Raw genomic sequence first — 23,864 nt, forward strand, 5'->3', positions numbered from 1 at the left:
AGTTTTTTAAAAACAGTACAAAACAGTGTATACACTGTGCTTAACAAATTATCATTTATGTTTCATAGGGAAAAAGAATATAATTATGTAATGATGGGAGATGCATAAAATATAATTGATAACACTGGTTGGCCAAGGGAAGGGAAAATGGGTATTTGGGGCACAGAGTGTTACGGAGACTCTTCACTGCATCCTCTTACATACCTTTGAATTGCGATCCATATGAATATATTACCTATCTTTTAAAATAAAACTAAATTTACATCTTTAAAAAAACAGAGATGGCAACCAACCCTTAAGCCCAGGTATCTGTGATAGTCATTACCAGAAGCAGTGTGACATAGTGGTAAGAGAGTCAGTAATTCTGAACTCACGGGTGGTTCTAACCACTCACTAGTGGGCAAACCACTTAGTCTCTCTGAGACTGTTTTCCTTTCCATAAAACAGAGATATTTCCTGCATGCTTACCTCTGTGGGTTATTTTAAGAATCAAATGAAATAATGGATATAAAAGCTCTCTGAAAAACTGTAAAGTATTTTACAAGTATAAAGTATTAACAGAAATAGAGATGTCAAGAAAGGGATGTGGTTAGTGTAAAATGATGAATTGGTTTAGGCATTTCTAATCTGAAGTAAAGAGACAGATTTAGAATTCATCTATCTAAATAGAGGTAATAGTCACAAGAGTATAACAGATCTCCAAAGGACAAACATTCAATAAATAGAATTATAGAGTTACAGAACTGAAAAGGATCTTGAAAGTCATCTAAGCCTTTGCTACTCAGTATCACCTGGGAACCTGTTGGAAATGCAGATTCTCAGGTCCCACTACAGACCTTACTCAATCAGAATCTACATTTTAACAAGATCCCCAGGTAATCTGTATTTACATTTTGAGTTTAATAAGCACTAGTCTAAGCCATTTTACTCATTTTTTAGATAATAAAATTGAGGTCCTAAGTAAATGGACCTACCCATGTTTACACTGTTAGTAAGTAGCAAAATCAAGGTTTGCACCCAGGCCTGATCTCCTAGGCTATGTGTACATGTGTGCATGTACACCATGTATTTGCTTCCCAGATACCCTGTTTCAAAACCTTTGAGACATCTTTGCCTGGCAGATGTCCCATGCCCCTACTCCCATTTCTAATCAGCCACCCAGCCCATCAATTCTTTCTTCACAGTTATCTCTGGCATGTGTTTCTTCTTTTCCACACTCTTCATTCATTTCCCTAAAGCTATTGTTGTTTATACTGTAAAAACCAGCTTTCTTCTCTTATACACATATCAACTTCCTCTTCTGCAAACAAGAGCTCACAAATAGTAATCTCTATACAATTCCTTAAACAAGTACAAGCCATTATGCATTTGGCGGCGCACGGGGGTGGGGATGGGGGGGCCCCTAAGCCGCATGGCATTGCTGGATCTCAGTTCCCCGACCAAGGACTGAATCCATGCCCCCTGCAGTGGAAGCGCAGAGTCCTAACCACTGGACCGCCAGGATATTCCTCATTATGCATTAAATGTTAACATACTGATTTCAGGGAGACTCTATTTTTAAAACCTACCAAGATTAGCAAAATTAGAATCTTCGTGTCTTCATTTCCATTATTTCTTTCCCATTACCCCCTTCTCTTTGCCCCAGAACTAACCCAGGTTGCCTTTATCTAATAAGGTCCTCCCACTATAATCAAGCTTTACTAAATAAATCCAAAGGCCCTAAATCTACTTTCCAGTACCATCTTCAATCCCAATCTGTCTCAATAAGCTCGCAACATTCACAAACATCCTCATGTCTTCATAATTCTCTCCTATACATTGTACCCTAACAAACCAAAGTATTTCAACATTTCTGGAGTACCCATGATGTGCCAGGAACTACACAACGAAACGGAGGACTAAATACCTCTGACTACCTCTCCTACATAAATTCAATAAAATTAAGAGCCCTGGTCTCTGCCCCATTTCCACATCTGCACCAAGAAGTTTTGACTTTTTTAAGAACCAATAATATGGGATTTTATAGATGCTCAGCCACGAAAGAAACAGATGAAGAGGCAGATTAAGCCACTCGTGACATGAGGACTAACTCCTGTGCAACAGCCAGTACACTGCAGCACTAGGGTAAACAGTTCCAGAGACTCCCAGATACAAACTGAGTTCAATTAAATCAACCTGAGAAAAAACAAAGGGCATGTGCTTCAGATCAAAATCAGACTGTGAGCTATTTATTCCAATTATACCAAACACTGGTTTTGTGTTGTGGTATAAACTTAGCCAACTTAGGTTTGAGTCCCAGCTCTGCTATTTCCCTTGGGTATGTAACTAATCTCTCTAACCTTCAGACACCTCATCTGTAAAATGGAGCTAATAACAGCTTCTACCTCATAGAGTTGCAATGAATGAAGAGTAAAGGGAAGAACTGCAAAGCACTTAGACACAGTGCTAGTGCATAAGGTAGTTCAATAATGTAACAATTATTACCCTACAGGTTGCCTCAGCTTTTAGTGGTCAGTTTACCTGTAGGTTCAAAATCTATCCACCTAACCCGAGCTATACAGGTTTGTGAAGGTAGAGACAAAAAAGAAGCTGGAAAACTGTGCTTTAAATCCAAGAAGCAAACAGACTAAGATAGTGGGAAAAGCTCCAAATTTAGAACCAAAATAGCTGGGTATGAACTCTAGCTCTTCATTGTTCTTTTCTGGGCCTTGATTCTCTCACCTGTTAAGTGGGGGAGATGGTTCTAACTACTGTAGCTAAAAATACTACGAGAATGGTTTTAAAGACATTAGCTACTAAAAACACAAGGCAGCATGACAAAAGATAAAAGGGTAAGAGTGGCAAATTCATTCATGAATAATTTTTAAAGGATATTTCTGCAGTAGTGTTTGAAAACGAGCCATGAATCTTGACTGGAGGAAAATATGACAGCAAATGGTAATCACAGAGTTGGACTAAAATGAGTATCTACAATTAAGCAGACAAATGTCAAATCATTCCTCATAACCCAACTCAGAATCTCCACTTTTGAGACATCCTTCCTGACCACACTGCCCCATCCACTACTCTAAACCAAGATGATAATTTCTCCCCTCTGTGCCATGACTATGCTATATACATGCCACCATCACAGCAGCACTTACCACAATCATGCTCACAATCATGCTTTATCAACTATGTTTATATGGCTGTGTACCCCCAAAAGAGGGGTGAGCCTTAAATAAAGAAACCAAGTTTCATTCCTCTTTTTACCCATAGCACTTAGCACCTGACACGAAGTAGATACTCAGTAAGTGTTTGATGGATGAACCAATGAGTAAACCACGGACAAGATTAGATATTTCACAGTGCCATATGACAGTAGCCTTATGTGTATGTTATATTTAACATACACATTAAAGTTATATTTTATATATACCTCTTAATAGCACTTCTATTTTGTCACAACTCTTGGCCTTTCTGTAGCCTCCTGTGACTATAAACTCCTTAAGAACAAAAACCATCTATTTATCCCAAGCGCAGCCACACGGATATTCAATAAATGTTTGCTGAAGGAATAAAGGAATGATGAATGAATGAATATCTCACACTGCCTCACAGCTTAGGCCTCAGTCTCCCCTTATTTAGAAACTTCATCAGCAGCCTTCTCCCTACCGCCTTCTCAATGACTCTTCTCACTGCCAGTCTCTCCTCAAAACTCTCCTACTCTCACAATACAATGCCAAGGGCAGACTGGTAAATGTGGAGGGAGTGTTAAGAGCTCGTAAATCATAATTTTACCACAATGATAGCCAAGATTACCTCAGACAAAAATCATCAATGGGGACTTCCTTCGTGGTCCAGTGGCTCAGACTCCACACTCCCAATGCAGGGGCCCAGGTTCATCCCTGGCTGGGGAACTAGATCCCACACGCCGCAACTAAGTGTTCGTATGCCGCAACTAAAGATCCCGTGTGCCGCAACTAAGATCCGGCGCAGCCAAATAAACTAATTTTTTTAAAAAATCATCAATGGATGATAAATCTGGGGCGGGGGGGGTGGGGGGGGAAGCAGGATATACGCATGATCTCAAAGTGTCTCCCTATAGACTGTTTATTAGTTAGTTTCAAGGGCAGACACACACATACAGAATTACATAGTTGAGAAATCAGATAATATATTGACTGAGTGACCAAAATAAACATCGCCAGTAAGGGACAAATGGACATCATTTGTCTCCAGAAGTGATACCCTATGAAGGACGCATCACCACACATGAAATTCCAATTGAAGGGACTTCCCTGGTGGTCCGGTGGTTAAGACTCCAAGCTTCCAATGCAGGTGGTGCGCGTTCAACCCCTGGTTGGGGAACTAAGATCCCACGTGCCATGCGGCATGGCCATAAAAAAGAAAAAAAAGAAAAAGAAATTCCAATTGAGAGAATGCATAATCTGAATCTAATCATGAGGAAACATCAGGTAAACAGAAAATGAAGAATAGTCTATTTTAAAAAGGGAGGAAGGGGTCTATCTGTATAATGACACTGACCTTAAAGAGACAAAGAAAAGCTGCAGAAATGTTCTACCTTAAAGAAGAGATAAAACCACTAAATGCAATACCTGACTCTAGAATGGATCATGAACTGGAGAAAGAAATGTTGTATAAAGGACATTATGGGATCAACTGACAGATTATGAACCACAGATTAGATAAAAGCATTATATCAATGTTAATTCACTGAAACTGATAACTATACTGCAGATATGAAAGAGAACATACCTCGTCTAGGAAATACATACTCAAGTATTTAAGGATAAAAGGTCAGGATGTATGTAACTTAACTTCAAATGATTCACACACACAAAAAACTTATCTATATCTGTATAGACCTAGGAAGAGATAGCTTGCAAATGACAAGGCAAATGGAATGTTAACAATAGATGACTCTGGGTAAAGGGTATAAAGGTATTCTTGTACAAGTTTTATTTTTGCAATTTTTCAATAAGCTTGTAATTCTTTCTAAACAAAAAGTTTAAAAAAGAAAAGAAAAACAAGTACTAGCTTGTACTAGCAATAAGACAAGAAAAGGTATAAAAGGTATAGAGATTGAGAAGGAAGAAATAAAACTGTCTTTGTTCAACAGATGACATGATCATCTATGTAGAAAATCTGAGAAAATCAACCACAAACTCCTGGAACTAAGCAATTATCGCAAGGTTGCAGGGTACAAGATAAATTTACAAAAGCCAATTGCTTTCCTATATACCAGCAATGAACAAAGGGAATTTGCATTTAAAAACACAATATCGTTTACATTATACTCCTCCAAAATGAAATACTTAGGTATAAATATGAACAAGATCTACATGAGGAAAACTATACAACTCTAATGAAAGATATCAAAGAAGAACTAAATAAATGGAGAAAATCCATACTCATGGATAGGAAAATGCAATATTGTTAAGATGTCAGTTCTTTCCAACTTGATCTATAGATTCAGTGCAATCCCTATCAAAATTCCAGCAAGCTATTTTGTGGCTATTGACAAACTGAATAAACAAGTAAATCAAAGGAACAGAATAGAGAGCTCAGAAACTTATACCACATAAGTATAGTCAACTGATCTTTGACAAAGGAGCAAAGGCAATACTACACACCTATTAAAATATCCAAAGTCCAGAATACTGACAACACCAAATGCTAACAAGGATGTGGAGCAATTTTCATTCATGCCTGGTGGGGAGGAAGTTGTAGATGTAGCGCAAGGTGTAGGTGTAGAGCAAAGATAGTCTTTCAACAAATGGTGCTGGAACAACTGGACCTCCACACACAAAAAAAGAATCTAGACACAAACCTTACCCTTTCACAAAAACCAACTCAAAATGGACCACAGACCTAAATGTAAAAATGCGAAACTATAAAATTCATAGAAGAAATCTAGGTGACCTTGGGAACGGCAACTACTTTTTAGATACAACAGCAAACACACTCTCCATGAAAGAAATAATTGATAAACTAGACTTCATTAAAATCTAAAACTTCTGCTCTCTGAAAGACAATGTCAAGAGAATGAGAAAACAAGCCATGGGGGAAAATATATGCAAAAAACACATCTGACAAAGGACTGTTACCCAAAATATACAAAGAACTCTTAACTCAACAATAAAAAAAAAAAACCACCTGATTGAAAAATGGGTCAAAGACCTTAACAGACACCTCACCAAGTAAGATATACAGACAGCGAATAAGCATATGAAAAGAGGTTCCACATCATTTTTCATTAGGGAAATGCAAACTAAAACAACAAGATACCACTACATACCTATTAAAATAGCCAAAATCCAGAATACTGACCACACCAAATGCTAACAAGGATGTGGAACAATTTTCATTCATGGCTAGTGGGGAGGGAGTTGTAGATGTAGCACAGGGTGTAGGTGTAGCACAAGGGATTTTTAGGGCAGTGACACTACTCTGCGTGATACTATATTGGTGAACACATGTCATTATACATATGTTCAAAACCACAGAACGTATAACACCAAGAGTAAACCCTAATGTAAACTATGAACTTTGGCTGATGATGATGTGTCAGTGTAGTTCATCAACTGTAACAAACATGTGACTGTGGTGTGGGATGCTGCTAATGGGGGAAGCTATGTACGTACAGGGCAGAAAGTACTTGGAAAATCTCTGTACTTTCTGCTCAATTTCGCTATGAACTTAAAATTGCTCTAAAAAATAAAGTCTACTAAAAAAAAAAAAAGACAGTCCTCCCCTCTACCTCCAGGATAATGTCCAAATTCCAAAGCATGGCACACATGGCCCCCCATAATCTAATCCCAAACTATACCTCTCCAGCTCGTTTGTTTCCACCATCCTCCTCCAAGATCCTTAAACTCCAGCCTCACATAATTATCTGCCATTCGCTTTTACACCTACTTACCTTTTTGCTCAAGCTGGTCCCTCTGCTAGAATGCTTTTCCTTCTCTTTCCCACTTCAGCATTTAGTTCAAACCATCTCTTATATTACACTAAAATGGTCTGCTGACGTAGTTGCCTTAACCATTAGATTATAAATCCCTCCAGGGCAAGGACAGTGCCTTATTTATCCTGTATCCTCGGAGCCTGACAAACTGCAGCAGTAGTAGTAGTAATGATAGTAGCAAGAGCTAATATTTCGTGAGCATTGAGCAGTTACTACGCACCAAGCACCTTTTCAGGCAAATTTATGACCCACATAATTCTTTCAACAACCCTACAGGGTAGGTGCTATTATGCCCATTTGATCCGAGCCTCCCTGAGACATAGGGAGATTAAGTAGCTTCCAGACTGCCAACCAGGAAATTGTGGAACCAGGATTTGAACCCAAGCATCAGGTTCTAGAAAACATATTTTTCACCACTGTGGTATACATGGTAGGAACGCAAAAAAAAAAAAAAAAACAAAAAAACTGTTATACAAATGATAGTGTAGAACAGAGTTGAGCACAATATTTGAGGAATGAAAATGTTAGGGACAGGGACTTCCCTAGTGGTGCAGCGGTTAAGACTCCGTGCTCCCAATGCAGGAGGCCCGGGTTTGATCCCTGGTCAGGGAACTAGATCCCACATGCATGCCTCAACTAAGAGTTCGCATGCCACAACTAAGGAGCCCACCACGTGCCGCAGCTTAGACCTGGCGCAACCAAATAAATAAATAAATATTAAAGGGAAAAAAAGAAAAGAAATAATTATTTGCTTTTAAGAAATTGTAAAACCGTATTCAAAGATATTCTGGTACTCCAACAATAAGAGAAGTTAGAGAAAGAAGTACACCAGAGTCTAACACAGTATTTGGTACACATCAGAAATTTAATACCAATTAATTAAATTTTTCCATTTTTTAACAGATTTTATGTTTACTTCTAAGTACCAACTTACTTTGTTTTTATTTTTGATAAAATATCTAAAATGCACTGCATATTTTGCTACCTCACTGAAGAGGGCATTGATAAGGTAACCTATTCTTGAAAATACAAGGTAGTAATAGTGAGCAACGATTTTTAGTAATTTGCAGGTAGTTTTAAAACATCCAAGTTTATAAAATATCAAAAATGCAGCTAATGTACAATTAAGAAATTCTGCAATTCTAGTGCCCCCATCTAATAATCAGACTGATTTCTTTTGGTAGAAATAAAGGAATATCAAATGTAAACCAGTCACTCAAGAGCACTGGGACAACTGTTCTTTATTTTTATATTTATATTAAATACCTTGCATGTAGGAAAAACTCCATTTAGTCAATTCATTAAAACAAGCTTGAAATACCTACTATATGTACAGTTCTATGATGGGACCAACTCTATCCTGTAATGAGTACAGTCCTGTAAAATATCCTATACCTGAAATGAGCACCCTGCAGCCTACCTGCCTATCTTGCTTTCTGATCTATTTTCAGAATGAAAAATTATAAAGTCTTTCCCATGTTGCTGCTTTTCAAATATACCCTTATATTAACATTTTAGGGACTTCCCTGGTGGTCCAGTGGTTAAGACTCCACACTTCCATTGCAGGGGGCACGGGTTCAATCCCTGGTCGGGGAACTAAGATCCCACATGCTGCGAGACTTAAAACACAGCTTTTTCATACTCCTAAATTAGTTTCATGTTGTGTTTAAAAAAAAAAAGTGTAGTTTTCCTGTATTAGTTCTTGTTTTTTTTTTTAATAAATTTATTTATTTATTTTTGACTGTGTTGGGTCTTCGTTTCGGTGCGAGGGCTTTCTCTAGTTGCGGCGAGTGGGGTCCACTCTTCATCGTGGTGCGCGGGCCTCTCACTATCGCGGCCTCTGTTGTTGCGGAGCACAGGCTCCAGCCGCACAGGCTCCAGCCGCACAGGCTCAGTAGTTGTGGCTCACGGGCCCAGCTGCTCCGCGGCATGTGGGATCTTCCCAGACCAGAGCTCGAACCCGTGTCCCCTGCATTGGCAGGCAGATTCTCAACCACTGCGCCACCAGGGAAGCCCCTGTATTAGCTCTTATACAAAAAAAAAGACTGGAATTGTAACAGGAAATAATTCATATCCTCTGAAAGACTTGAGTAGGTTGGAGGAAACAAGACATATAGTTGCTAATCCCGTGCTTAACATAAATCAAAGGAGGTACTTTATAAATATCTGTTGAATAGACGGATTACTCGGTCAGTTTCTTCCACTTCTGCACTTAGAACTAGTTTTGACATAGGTTAACATGAACACATGTAGCTCACAGTTAAGCCCTTAGTCAAAAAAATATAGTTATGGTAAAAGAGGTCCAAGTTTTTCCCGGAAAAAAATAGACCATAAAAGTCTGATTTCCACTTTCACTCATTTGTATCTTCTCTTTTTTTCTTACCCAGGAATCCACTGACAAAAGCCAAAGGCAGCTGTCAGTTTCAGCTTCTTTGTTTTCCTCATTATTTTCAAAAAAGCCTGACTGCATCTTGTAGGACATTCTAAAAACCATGGTGGGAAAAAGTACCAGATATTTCAATGGACCAGCAAACAGAGATTCCTAAGTGCTGGGTTCTAATACTCAGCTTTCTCAGCTTCTCAACCAATAAATGCACTTGACTCCAGTTTTTCAATGACTGATAACATTACTAGTAAATGACGTCTATGGCAATCAGCATCAAACATTACACAAATAAAATTCCTCACATCAAAAACCCCACAATCACCAGATGGCTGCTGTTTCAGAAATGTGAAGCGGTAAAGAATCAGGACTTCTTAAGTGGGATATTCAAAAAAGGATAGACAGGAACAAAACAGGAAGACTGATCACTCAAATTACACAGGGACATTCCAAAGTTTCACTAATACATACCATAACAGGGGCAAAGGGGATGGAGTCTGACAGCTCAGCCTGAAAAGAGAAGTTTAAAATACAGTCTCTCCTACATTTTAATTCTAGCCTAAAATCCCCAAAGTTGTAGGGATAATGTGTCAAAGCCCAGAGATAAGTCTAAGAAACAAATTCTCAAAACTCCAAGCCAAGCACAGTGAAATGCTCATGAGAGACCCAGGATCTGGTCAGGTCTTTGCCACCAGCAGGAAGAGCAGGGCACTCAATTCAGATTTGTTAAATTAATACTCTTTACTGACTCCCTGAGGGTGGAAATAAACAGAGGGACCAAGTCTCTGGCCAGGAGAATAGTTTCACCTCTGAGGGCTTCAGAATTTGCATCTATAAAATTCTATGATTCAAAATTCATGCTTCCATCTTAAAATAAGATGGAAAACAAGGGTATATAATATTAAACCAAAAAAGTATACTATGAAATATGTTTTTGAAAAAATTCCAATGTCAAGTTTCCATTCTCCATGTGCTCCTCTACATGTATAAGCTAAGAACACAACTCCTAAGATACAAGATATTAAAAAAATTTAACTGAGAAGTTACTGATGCCATTAAACCTAAAACAAAGTATAAAACCTAGAATGTTTCAACCCCTCTCTTAATATAGACCTGTCTAATTTTTCTAAAACATCCCTAGTTTGTATCTGCACTCATTCAAGCACATCAAAAATGACAAATATTTTTTCCCCCAGTAGTAATATGTCTACTGATGAAAATACACAGATTATCAAAAATATACATTTGGAAAATATGAAAACCTAATTTTTTTTTTTTTTCATTTTACTACTCACTCAGGCCTAACTTACTGGTTTCAATTCTGCTCCGGCTCTATTTCCAGTCAGTTTCACTTCTGAATTTTCTGCCGCAAAGTTAAGAACTGTGACCCAGTAGAGAAATTTTAAAGTTAACACTGAATAAGAACATAGCTTTTCCTTTCAAAGGAAAACTAAACATTTTCACACACACACACAAAAATTTAAAAACCTTGAATTCCTAATGGCATTTTATCACATAAAAATAATGATTTTAGGATGCTGATATTTTCTTTGTTTCTGAAGCTTCCTCACACCGATTTGTTTACAAGAACCAAAACAGCTCAAAAATTGCCATCATTTTATTGTATAGCTATACAACACAACTATACACTATTTTTTTATTTGAGTCACAAGGAAGGGGCTCAACAAATATTTGTGGAAGGAATAAATATACATAACATTGCACGGGGCATATGTTTCCAATAAGATACGGCCTTCTCTCTGCCTTCAGTGGCCTTGCCAACGAAACAGATCTTTTAAACACATAATAAAAAGATGATTAAATCAGACTGACAAAAGTAAGACATCTAATAAACAGAAACATGTAAGGGAAAAATATATATCACATACAGCTAAATTAAGTTTTAGAAAGCTTTTGTGCTTCTATCATTTTTTTCTTATATGTGTTTCAACCCCATTTCCTTCCTCTCTGTAGGCTGTTAAGTTCTTCAAAGGAATAATCCGTATACAAATAAAATTTTAAAATAAAAAATGTACCGAGCTCCTACTATGTAATCAGCACAGTGCTATGTAAAGGTGCTGTGGGAAATAAAATAAAAAGCATGATGGTCTCGAACCTTGAGATAACTTAAAGCTTTTGTTTTTCACCAGACCCTGAAAAGAATAGGTATCTATGGAAAGTGGGAATCAAAGACCTAAACTGCAGTGCCTGTGGTGACACCCTTTGTTACTTTGAGAAAGTTACCCAGACCTTAGATTCCTCATCTGTAAAAGGAAGTGGTTACTGATAGAACTCTCCCATGCAGAAGAATTCCAAGTAATTTATGTAGATACTCTGCCCTCAAGGAGGGGGAGTATCAATCCCCACTCCTTCAGTGTGGACTGTACATAGCGACTTCCTCCCAAAGATGCCAGTATGGAGGGGTGAGTGGGAGAAAGTAACCTTACAGCAGAGAAGCCTGACAAACACAACTTCACTGGTGATGATGAAGGTTAACATCAATAGTGATAAGTCATGTTAATAGTATGCACTCTTGAAATGATAGAATGAAAATGGCACTTTACTTCTCCAGCCTTTCTCCCAAAAACCCATAACCCCAATCTAATCATCAGAAAAAAAAAAAAAAAAAAAAAAACACCAGACAAATTCCAATAGAGGGACATCCTACAAAATACCTGAGAAGTACTCAAAACGATAAAGGTCATCAAAAAGAGGGAAAGTCTGAGGAACTGTTACGACCAAGAGGAGGTTAAGGAGACAGGTGAACTAAATATAAAGTGGTGTGCACGATGGGATCCTGAAAAAGTATATTAGGTAAACACTAAGGATCCATCAACAGATGAATGAACAAACAAAATGTAGTATATAAATATTATTCAGCCTTAAAAAGAAATGAAAGTCTGATACATGCTACAACATGGATGAATGTTGAAAACATTATGTTGAATGAAATAAGCGAGACACAAAAGGGCAAATATTGTATGATTCCCTTATAAGAAGAAGGTAGAATAAGCGAAGTCATAGAGACAGAAAGTAGAACAGAGTTTACCAGGAGCTGGGGGAAGGAAGAATGGGGAGTTGTTTAATGAGTACGGTTTCTGTTTGAGATGATGAAAAATTCCAGAAATGGATAGTAGTGATGGTTGCACAACATTGAGGATGTACCTAATGCCACTGAATTATACTTAAAAATGATTTAAATGGCAAATTTTATATTATGTATATCTTACGACAATTTTTTTAAATGAAGGAAATCTGAATAAAATATGGACTTTAGTTAATAATAATGTATCAGTACTGATTCATCAATTGTAACAAATGTACCATATTAACGAAAGATGTTAAAAATAGGGGAAAATGGGTATACAGTATATGGGAACTTTCCGTACTATCCTCTCAATTTGTCTGTAAATCTAAAATTGTTCTAAAAAATAAAGTCTAGGGAATTCCCTGGCGGTCCAGCGGTTAGGACTCTGCGCTTTCGCTGCTGGGGGCCCGGGTTCAATCCCTGGTCGGGGAATTTAGATCCCACAAGCTGCGCGCACAGCCAAAAGGAAAAATAAAATAAAATAAAAAATAAAGTCTATTTTTAAAAATTCAAGGGAAATAAAGGTTAACAGCACTAATATTCCCTACCTCCTCCCATAAAAAGACAAGAAAAATACTCTTTAAATGAATAAAAAACATGAGCAAGTAATCAGAAAAATTAATGCCAGGGACATGAACAAGCAAGTCACAAAAGAAATGAAAATGCTACACAAATCTATGCAAAAATATTGAAACTCGTAGGGTTGTGTAAGGATAAATGAGTTCATATACTTAGCACAGTGTTTGGCATATAATAAATGAAGCTACTAAAACATAACTGATAACTAAAGAAATACAAAAAAAAGTATATGTGTATGTAGGTTATATATATGTGTGTGTATATGTATATATATGTATACATGTGTATGTGTATATATCCTTTGAGTGAATGATTTCAAAGATACCTATATATGGATATTCATTGCAACAAAATAACACAGAAAAGCTGGAAACAGTCCAAAAGTCTACCAATGGGGGTTAAACAAACATAACTAAACATTATTATACAAAAATGTGGCAGATGTATGTATACTGATGACAACTGTCTAAGAAAAATAATAACGAATTGTAAAATTTTTTAAATGGAAGGGATTAAACTAGGTTAGGACTATAACTGCATGCAAAACTATGTGTTTATGTATGGAGTGACCCAAAAAGGGTCACTAAACAATCACTAAAAAGCCTCCCCAGCTCTGAGTATCTGAGAAATGTAGTTAGGTTATACTCAAAGGAGGAAGCCTTTGGGAAGGAAAGAAATGCTCTCAAACTTTTAAGGACATAATAAATACCTCTACTACAAAACACAAATTTTTATTTCAAAATGCCTAATGTGAAGGAAGTTATTCTTCAGATGAGCTTATATTCACTAGTTAATTACAAACCTCAACCAAAAATTAAAGAGCAAAAACAATCTTCAAAATGTGTGACCAGTTCAGGCTTAAATTACAGGTAAAGCAAAATCCTACAGAAGCAAAAGGAGGCAAAAATTAAGTAGTAGATCCATTTGACACAACCAAGTAGGTATAATATTATGGACTGTAGTTAGTACTCATAAATGTAAAGGTTCAGGAGTTATGCAGTGTTAACTATATTTTTTCTTTAAGAAAAGTGGATTAAAATAAGAAAAATAAGTTAGGTCTTACAGTTTTGTGGGCTTTCTTTGAGCCAAAACAAAATAAATCTTCTTCTGGAGGCAGATTGGGGGTAGGGGGGAGTCCAATACTTTTGGAACTAATATACAGTAAATTAATATTTTAAACAATACAGCCACTAGAATCAATGGGACTTAATGAAGACTGGAATAAATGAGTAAATAATAGCAGGGGTACTCTCTGTCCTAAAACAAAAATATACCTTAGAACTGTGGTTCTCAACCAGAAGTAATTTTGCCCCCTAAGAGACATTTGGCAACATCTAAAGACATTTTTGACTGTCAGGCCTGAGATGGTGTTGCTGGTATACTGTGGGTAGAGGCCACGGAGGTGACAAAACATCTTACAGACCCACCTACCCACCCAAAATGTCAACAGTGCTGAAGTTGAAAAACCCTACCTTAGAAACAGGCTGGGGATGGCTGGGAGAAACCATTGAATCTATGCTTTGAAATAATCAACTTTATCGTAGAAATCCTAAATCAACAAGGTTTGTTTACCTGTTTAGAAATATTGACATCTTATCAAATAGCATGGAATCTATTAAAATGACACAATTTTCAAAGTGTTACTCAAAAGAAAGTTAATTGAATTTCCAATTTATCTAAACCCTTGAAATTCTGCAAAAGCCACAGGCAAAAAAAGACAACAAATTAATGCTAAAAGAAAAAAGTTTTTATACACACACACACACACACATTCTCTGATTCTCATAACCAATATTGAGCAAAGAATACATTTTGTGTGGTTCCATTTATATACAGTTCAAGAACAGGCAAAAACTTTTCTCTTATGTTAGAAATCGGAATAGTGGTTCCTCTGGAGACAAAGAAAAAGTAGAGATGGGAGAGAACATGAGGGGGACTTCCGGGATGGTAATAATTTTGTACTTCTTAATCTGGGCAGTACTTCCATAACTTTCTTTGCTTTGTGACAATTCATCAAGCTGTGTACTAATAATTGGTACACTTTATACAGATAACCCTTTAATAAAAATGTTTACTTTTTTAATATCCTAAAAACTTGAGCATTTTGACCCAGAAAGCAAAATTAATGTCAAGAGCAAAAGTAAAGTGCTTTTGTTATGTAGGCTGCCTTCCAAGAATTCAAGAAGGATGACACCCCCAGAAAGCTGTAAATACCATACTCAGCGATCACAGAGCATTCAGCCATACGCTTAAGCCACTACATATCCCTTGGCACAAATCCAAAAATTGGACAAACGCTTACGAATGCAGTTGGATTTATTCCACGGACAGTTTGTTTGGATTATTTCCCCCAATGTTAAACTGGGAACTGTAATCAGAGAACAGGCTCTATGAAACAAATGATGCTTTCTCTTTCCTAATCCCACACTTTCCCAAAGCTCTCCCAAACTAAACCCCTCTTGGCTCTTGACTCCTTTAGGATTTCTCCAGGATGCCTGTACCAGTGTCCATCATTGCCTCTCCCAGTATCCACTCTCACAACCCACCTCCCGCCCCACACATGAAAATTCACACTAATGCTCATTCCAGAGGCTAGTCTCCCCCACCAGACTTTCACTCTCCCCCAGCATCTTGCAAATACAATCCAAACTTCAGTACCCTCAAACTCGTACCCTCCACAAACTCCCTTCCCAACAGCGCCCCAAAACCAGGGCCCATGCTATCCCAGTCTTTTAGATCCTCTTCTACCGCACAGAAAGCCCTTGCTTCTGCAAACAACTCAGCTCCATGGCCACCACCGTAGCTCTGATCTCCAGCTCTCCTTCCCTTTAGCAGTCCCCACATCCCCACACTTTCCTGTATTCAAATCCATCCCATTGCCCATCCCCCCTCTGCCCCCAGCCTCTGCTTTCTTCCATCTGACTCTTTCCTAAGTACTAAGACAGGGATGGGAAGTTGGAGGAAGGGTAGGAAAGAACTCTGTCCTGTGTGGAGATGGTGGAGAAAAGACTGCTCAAGTCTGCAGCACAACAACCACGTGCTGGGGCTACAGTCAGAGGCTGGATTCACCACTCACTAACAGCAAGGCTTTGGCCAAGCGATTTTACAAACTTAAGCCTCAGTCTCCTGAACTACACAATGGAGCTAATAAAAATAGCTACCTCCCAGAGTTGTGAGGTTAAATCAACTACCAGCCAGCTGAGCACTTGGCACAAACCCAACATGGTAAATTCTCAACGACTGACCGTTTCTCTTAGGTCCTCTTCGTGGATGCGGGAAGATGAAAGGTACTTTCTTTCCGTCTCTTTAATGCTAAAGTTCCTGCAAAGTCTCCTCTTGGGGGAGAGCAAGAAGGCAAGGGAGAGAAGGAAAGAAGAAGTACTCTACAGATAGGTGGGTGATACAAAGAATTTTGTCAGGTCCCCAAACTCGGTGTTCTCTCTTTATTATCCGCTTACAATGTGGATCCAAGTTGGATCCAAGAAGCCCTTTACGCCTTGCTAAAGGATGGGGGAAGACATGAATATATACAGCAAACGTGCTTCCACGGATACTCATTTGACGGAATGCAGTAGACCCCGCCCCCCTCTAAATTGCTAAAATGCGTTCCTTGGGGGTCGGAGAATTAGGAAGGAAACCCAAAGTCCCAAAGGATTTTTCTTGAGAGTTTAAGGGAGTACTTCATAATAAGGAGAGATTAAAAGTAAATGCTGGAAACCCTAAAGACTCCTCACTTCGCCCGCAGCACAGAGTACCAATTGGTTTGTCAGCAAGTGAGTGAGTTGAGAAAGGAAAAGCGCTTTCCCCCGTCTCTCCTGGGACACCGGGGCTTCCCCGGGTCCCTTCCCAAGAGGGATAAAGGGGAGGGTCTGCGCCAGGGAATTCCCAGCTCCCTACGGAGTGGGACAGGCGGGCCCCAAGGGAGTTTCACTGGGTCTCTTCCCGCCTCTTCCCAGCCCATCTCCTGTAACGGGATGTCTCCTGGGACTCGAGGATCCCCCAGAGGTTCGGCCATCCCTGGATTCCTCCCCTCCCAAGACCTCTGGACAGCCCTCCTCGGTCCTCAGATTTCTTCCCGGTCACTTCTCAGGGTCTCCCGGCCGGTACAGGGTCAGCCCGCCGCCCACGGGGTCCCATCATCGGCCTCCTCCCGGCCCCTCCCGAGCGCCGCGAGCCCGCGGGGTTACCTGCTGAGACGGCAGCTCCACATGCAGGGCCCGCGCGGCAGAACCGGGAGGCAGCGCGGCGGCCGGGCCCGGGGGCGGCGGGGGGGCCGGGCCCCCGACCGACGCTGAAGCGCTCATCTTGACCCGGGAGCCGCCAAGCGGCGGGGCCGGCGCTCCTCCGGCATCCGCCACCACCGCCTAGTCACGACCCGCTGAGCCCCTGCAGCCCAGAAACCAGTCACCCGAGAGGCAGAGCCGCTCTACCCCACCGCCGGCCGCCGCCGCTGGCTAAGGAAGAGCCATATTACCGCAGTGCAACCCCCACCACCCGCTGAGACCTGGCTTGCCCATTGGTTCAGCTCCCACGGGGGCGGGACCCAACGACAGAAAAGGGACGCGGTATTGGGCAGAAGGTCTGTCTATCGCCGGCAGGAACAGGCTGGGGGCGGAGGAACCCAGGGATGGCCTAAATTGCGTCTGTCAAGGGGAGGTAAAACCTGGGGCGTTGCTTCATTTTTTTCCCAGTCTAATTGGTTCTTCCACTACCACGGGGCGGGGTCTCCTGGGGGAGCCGCAAGGACCATTGCTCGAGGTCGCTGTCAGTTGTCAGTAAAGGAAAAGAGGGGCGGAGTCTGATTAGGTAGACCTTGCGCCTGGGCTCCGGTGTCACGTGCAGAAGGCAGCAGAGTCACCTGATTAGTGAGAGTCAGTTTTGGGATCCACTTCCGCCCTGACCTAGTTGCCATGGTAACGGGCCTCCCTTGGAGGGCGGGGACGCATTTGGCGCCAGCTGGGTGGCGGTGGCCGGTCTGTAGTTGCAGTTTCCCAGAGTAATCTTTTCCTGAGGGGACTCTCGTCAACGTGTAAGGATTGAAAAGGAATAGTTTATGGTTCGACAGAAAGCCACCACGCAGGATGCACCAAGACCAGAAACTTGTCGGGCAGTCCTGCCAGCTCCACCCACGACCAGTTCCAACCCACAAGTCCCCGCCCCTCCTCACACTCCACTAACTGGTAGGCTGAGCCAGGCACCTCAGGACGCTGTTTGACTTCTGTGAATGGGGTGTTTATGCTGTTCCTGAAAAGCCTTTGCTACTTTTCTCCTCCTGACTAGTGTTTACTTACCCATCAAATCTCATCTGGGGTTGGGATCCCAAAAGGCTTCTCAGATACACTCTGGGACCCTGAGTTAGGAAACTTGCCTCTACCACATTCCTGATTATTCTATTGCGTTCTACTGTCTTTTAATAAGTGTGTAACACACGTGCAGCCACACATACCCCTCCTGCAAACACACAAACTTACACACTGTGAATTTCTCAAGCAAAAGAACCTTGTCTGATTAACCTCTGGATTCCCGGTACCTCGCAGAGAATCAGGACATGTGTTTTTGAAGTGAAGGCACAGTTCCAATGCCACCTCTTCCATGAAGACCTCCTTGATCATAATGATAGCATTTATAGCAATTGCTTCTGTAATAAATATCATTGAGTCATTCTGCAGAATAATGATCTGCCTTTTTTCCCCCTTAGACTGTGAATTTCTCCACCACCTGGACTGACCTAGCAGAAAGAACACAGTGTTTTAGAGTCAGACACAACAGGAATCAGGAACTTTTGGAATCTTGGCTCTGCCACCTTCTAGTTATATGTTCCTAGGCAAGCCAGTTTCCCTCTCTCAGCTTTAGTTTTCCCATCTGTAAAATAGTAACAAGGTTGCTGTGGGGATTAAGTAAATTAATGTAAGTATAGTGCCCAGTGCAGGACCTCATATATAATAATTGCACTAAAAATATTTTAATAAAAGGTAAGCATACTATCTTTCTAGGGTATTCAGAAGGCTGAAGACACTTTGGATCTGATCCCAGAGCTGGCTAAGATGTATGTCACACCGTCTCCTATTCTGAAACATTGAGTAGTTCCTCATGGCTAGAGCCTAGGGTATGCAGTCAGGTGTTTGTTGAGAAGGGAGTAATTGAGAAATCCCAAGTATCTGGTTCCAAGATCTGGTGGAATTTCACAGAAAACATTTGTCTGTTTCCAAGCTGTATTAGTTTCCTGAGGCTGCTGTATCAAATTACTACAAACTGGCTAGCTTAAAACAACTGAAAGTTGTTCTTTCACAGTTCTAGAGGCCAGAAGCCCCAAATCAAGGGGCTTAGTGCTGGGTCTGAAGAAGTCCAGGGACTGTGGGAGCCAGAGAAGACAGTCAGATTTCACAGTGGAGGTGACATTTAACCTGGGTATTGAGGGACCAATAAGAGTTCACCAGGCAAGGAGGGAAGAAAGGATGTTCCAGCACAGAGAGCAGGAGCGATTTTCCACAAGCCTTTACTGAGGTTCAACTCTGCATCAGGCAGATTACTAGACGCCAGATATACAGAACTGAGGTAAATAACACTTCTCAGACTTTTCTACCTACATGCCACAAACCCTAGGAGAGCTGGCACTCACCCCTAGGGATATGGCAGAAAACTGAAATAGTCTCCTGAGTAAGTGTTCAATAAATTCTACCTATCATTATTTTTTTTTCTTTTTCATTTTTGTTTTTTGTTTGTTTGTTTGTTCCTTTGGCTGTGTTGGGTCTTTGTTGCTGTGCACGGGCTTCCTCTACTTGCAGGGAGTGGGGGCTACTCTTCGTTGAGGTGCACAGGCTTCTCATCGTCATGGCTTCTCTTGTTGCAGAGCACGGGCTCTAGGCACGCAGGCTCAGCAGTTGTGGCTCACAGGCTTGGTTGCTCCACGGCATGTGGGATCTTCCCGGGCCAGGGCTCGAACCCGTGTCCCCTGCATTGGCAGGCGGATTCTTAACCACTGGCCACCAGGGACGTCCCTGTGCCAGGCATTGTTGTAAGCAGTTCATGTGTACACTCACCACAGTGCTGGAGATTAGAGAGCTAAAGCAAGAGTTCTGTCACCTGCCCTAGGTCACATGTTTTGAGTTTTAAGCTGGGGTTTGAAAGTAGTCTAACTCCAATGTTGTTAATCCTACATTTTACTGCCTCTAATTAAAGAGTATTATAGCGTATATTTTAAATTTTATTTATACAGTGAAGTCATGTTTTTCTCAGAATATATTTCTATATCATATACAGGAAATTTAAAAAATATATCATTTGTGTTTAATCAGAGGAAAAAATACTTTGTATTGGTTTTCATCAAAAGTAATTAGAAATCTCAAAAATCATTTGGTATTTTACAAATGAGAATAGGTGCTTTTTAAATGTGCGTAAGGGCATTGTAATGTTATGTAAAAAGTGTAGGAGATACAATTGTGTGTATGCATGATAAAATATGAGCTGAAAATACACAAACCAAAACTCCCTAAGCAATAAGTGGTGAAAAATAGCTTGAAAAGAGTTTACAAGGAAGAAAAACAGGATTACGCAAAAGAAGTTTAGAATATATACAGGGCAGAAGTTTGTCATAAAAATTGTGGTTGAAGCCAAGGGGTGGGGGAAATTCCTATTTTTCTCCTCCTAGTGATCCCATTATAACCCATTAAATGAGAATTTCTTCCACCTTCTCAGAAGTATTAGAAAAAAGCGTCAGATTTGCAGCCTACCCCAAGTAAAGTGAAATGTTTCACGGATGAGAAGACCAGACTCTGCCATCCACTGGCACAACCCCTCTAAAAGATTGAAGGTCACTGTTTGTATTCGTTTAAGCCATAAACTGGCTGGCTTAAAACAGCAGAAATTTACTCTCTCATAGGTCTGGAGGCTGGAAGTCCAAAATCAAGGAGGTGTTAGGGCTACACTCCCTCAAAGACTCTTAAGGAGAATCCTTCCTTGCCTCTTCCAGCTTGTGGTGGCTCCAGTTGTTCCTTGGCTTGTGGCTACATAACTCCAGTCCCTGCTTCCTCAACATGGCCTCTCCCCTTTCCCTGTGTCTCTCCTTTCTTCTACTTTTAAGGACACTTGTCATAGAATTCAGGGCCCTCCCAAATAATCCAGGATTATTTCATCTTGAGATCCTTAATTATATCTGTAAAGACTTTTTCCAAATAAAGTCACATTCACAAGTTCCAGGGCTTAGAACATGTCCATATTATTTTGTGGGTCAGCATTTAACCCATCACACCATTCCTATGTATGGCCTGCCCCTCTTTTCTCTCAGGCCAGCCTGCCCAAAAGATGGAGAAATTAAGTTGGTATTAACCTAAACTAGATAGTTTTAAATTAAGATGTTAGTTGTAATCTCCAGAGTAACCATGAAGAAAATAACTCAAAAATATACAGTAAAAGAGAATTAAAATAATATATTAGAAAATACATGTTTAACACAAAGGAAGGCAGGGATGGAAGGTGAGAAAGAACAACAAAATGACAGATGTAAATCCTACCTTAGTAATTGCATTAAATGTAATTAACGCTCCAATCAGAAGGCAGAAAGTAGAAGTACTGTATGTATTTTTAAAAAGTCCAACACTATTATGTCTACAAAAACACACTCCTTATTTAAAGACACAAATAGGTTGAAAGGGAAAGGATAGAAGATATTCCATGCAAATGGTAACCAAGAGAGAACTGGGGTGCCTATATTATACTAATACAGGCTACACAAAACAGATTTTAAGACAAAAATTGTTACTAAAGACATTTTATAATGATAAAAGGGTGACTTCATTAGGAAGATATAAAATTATAAACATAAGCACATAACAGCAGAGTCCCAAAATATATGAAGCAAAACTTGCAGAATTGAAGGGAAAAATAAACAGTTCAACAACAATAGTTGGTTACTTCAATACCCCACTTTCAGTAATGGATAAAACGACTAGGCAGAAGATCAACAAGGAAAAGGAGACTTGAACAACACAATAAACCAACTTGACCTAATAGATATCTAATCTATAAAACATTCCAACCAACAAAAGCAGAATACATGCTTTTCTCAAATGCACATGGAATGTTCTCTAAGATCATATGTTTGGTCATTAAAAAATCCCCAATAAATTAAAAGGGATTGAAATTATACAAAGTATGTTCTAAGAACATAATGAAATGAAATTAGAAATAAATGACAAAAGAAATTTGGAAAAATAGCAGATACATGGAAATTAACCAACATACTCTTAATAACCATGGGTCAACAAAGAAATCAGAAGATAAATTATAAAAAACTTTGAGATGAATGAAACAAAAACACAACACACCAAAACTGTGGGATGCAGCTAAAGCAGTTCTTAGAGGGAAACTTATAACTCACCCGTATTAAACAAGAAAAACAAATCTCAAATTAATAAACTAAACTTCCACCTTAAAGACACTGGAAAAAGAAGAGCAAACTAACTCAGAGGAAATACTAGAGGGAAATACGCTAAATACGTTTACACAAAGCACAAATAAGTGACATAAAAAATAGAAAAAGAACAGAAAATCAGTGTAACCAGATGGCTCTTTGAAAAGATCAATTAAATTGACAAATCTTTAGCTAGACTGATCAAGAAAAAAAAAGAGAGAAGCCTCAAATTACTAAAATCAGGACTGAAAGCGAGGACATCACTACCAGCCTTTCACAAATAAAAAGGATTGGAAGGGAATCTTATGAACAATTGTATAACAACAGATTAGATTATCAAATGAAATGGACAAATTCCTAGAAACACACAAACTACCAAAACTGATTCAAGAACAAAAAGAAAATCTAAAGAGATCTATAACAAGGAGAGTTTAAATTAGTAATCAAAAACTTTCCACAAAGAAAAGCCTAGGCCCAGATGGCTTCAGGGGTGAATTCTACCAAATATTTAAAGAAAAATTAACATCAATCCTTCACAACTCTTCCAAGAACAGAAGAAAAGACGTCCCAAATCATTCTATGAGGCCAACATTACCCTGATACCAAAATCAGGCAAAGACAAGAAAACTACAGACCAATATCCCTTATTCATTATAAATATAGACATAAAAATCTTCAACAATATACTAGTGAATCAAACACTAGTGAACTAAATCCAAACATATAAATTTTTTTTACCAAGAATGCAAGATTGGTTTAGCATACACAAATCCATTAATGTAATACACCATATTAATAGAATAAAGGACAGAAACTATACGATCATCTCAGCAGATGCAGAAAAAGCATTTGACACAGACAAGTTCCATAAAGTTGCAAGATACGTGATCAATACGCAAAAACCAATTGTATTTCTATACACTAACATGGCAATCTGAAACAAAATTAGGAAACTATTCCATTAACAATAGCATCAAAAAAATAAAATGCTTAAGAATAAATTTAACAGAAGTGCAAGACTTGTACACAGAAAACTACAAACACCATTAAAGGAAGTTAAGAAAACCTAAATGAATGGGAAAACATCCAGAACACTTAATATTGTTAAAATGGCAACATTCACCAAATTGATCTGTCGCTTCAAATGCAACGTCTATCGAAACCCTGGCTGCCTTTTTGGCAAACATTAACAAGCCAATCCTAAAATTCATATGGAAATGCAAGGGACACAGAATAACCAAGACAATCTAAAAAAGAACAAAGTCGGGACTCACATTTCCCAATTTCAAAATTTATTACAAAGCTAATCAAGACAGTGTGCTACTAGAGTAAGTATAGAAATAGAGATGAGTGGAATAGAACTGAGAATCCAGAAATAAACCCTTACATTTATGATCAATTGATTTTGGACAAAAGTGCCAAGACAATTTTATGAGGA

The 23,864-nt window shown here is 39.3% G+C and overlaps 1 protein-coding gene across 2 annotated transcripts in view; it reads right to left on the reverse strand.

Annotated features, from left to right (window-relative positions):
* The window catches only part of UVRAG (UV radiation resistance associated), a 313,347-nt gene extending 295,845 nt beyond the window's left edge, over positions 1-17,502 (reverse strand). The window contains exon 1 of one of the 2 annotated variants that reach the window (XM_068554579.1): positions 17,205-17,502. In XM_068554579.1, coding sequence (XP_068410680.1) covers positions 17,205-17,321 — 117 coding nt within the window. In that variant the 5' untranslated portion in view covers positions 17,322-17,502. The remainder of the gene's footprint in view (positions 1-17,204) is intronic. The other variant, XM_068554580.1, reaches the window with a different exon arrangement.
* Between the last annotated feature and the right edge of the window lie 6,362 nt (positions 17,503-23,864).

Source organism: Eschrichtius robustus, chromosome 11 (genome assembly GCF_028021215.1).
Source record: "Eschrichtius robustus isolate mEscRob2 chromosome 11, mEscRob2.pri, whole genome shotgun sequence".
Classification (NCBI taxonomy): domain Eukaryota; kingdom Metazoa; phylum Chordata; class Mammalia; order Artiodactyla; family Eschrichtiidae; genus Eschrichtius; species Eschrichtius robustus.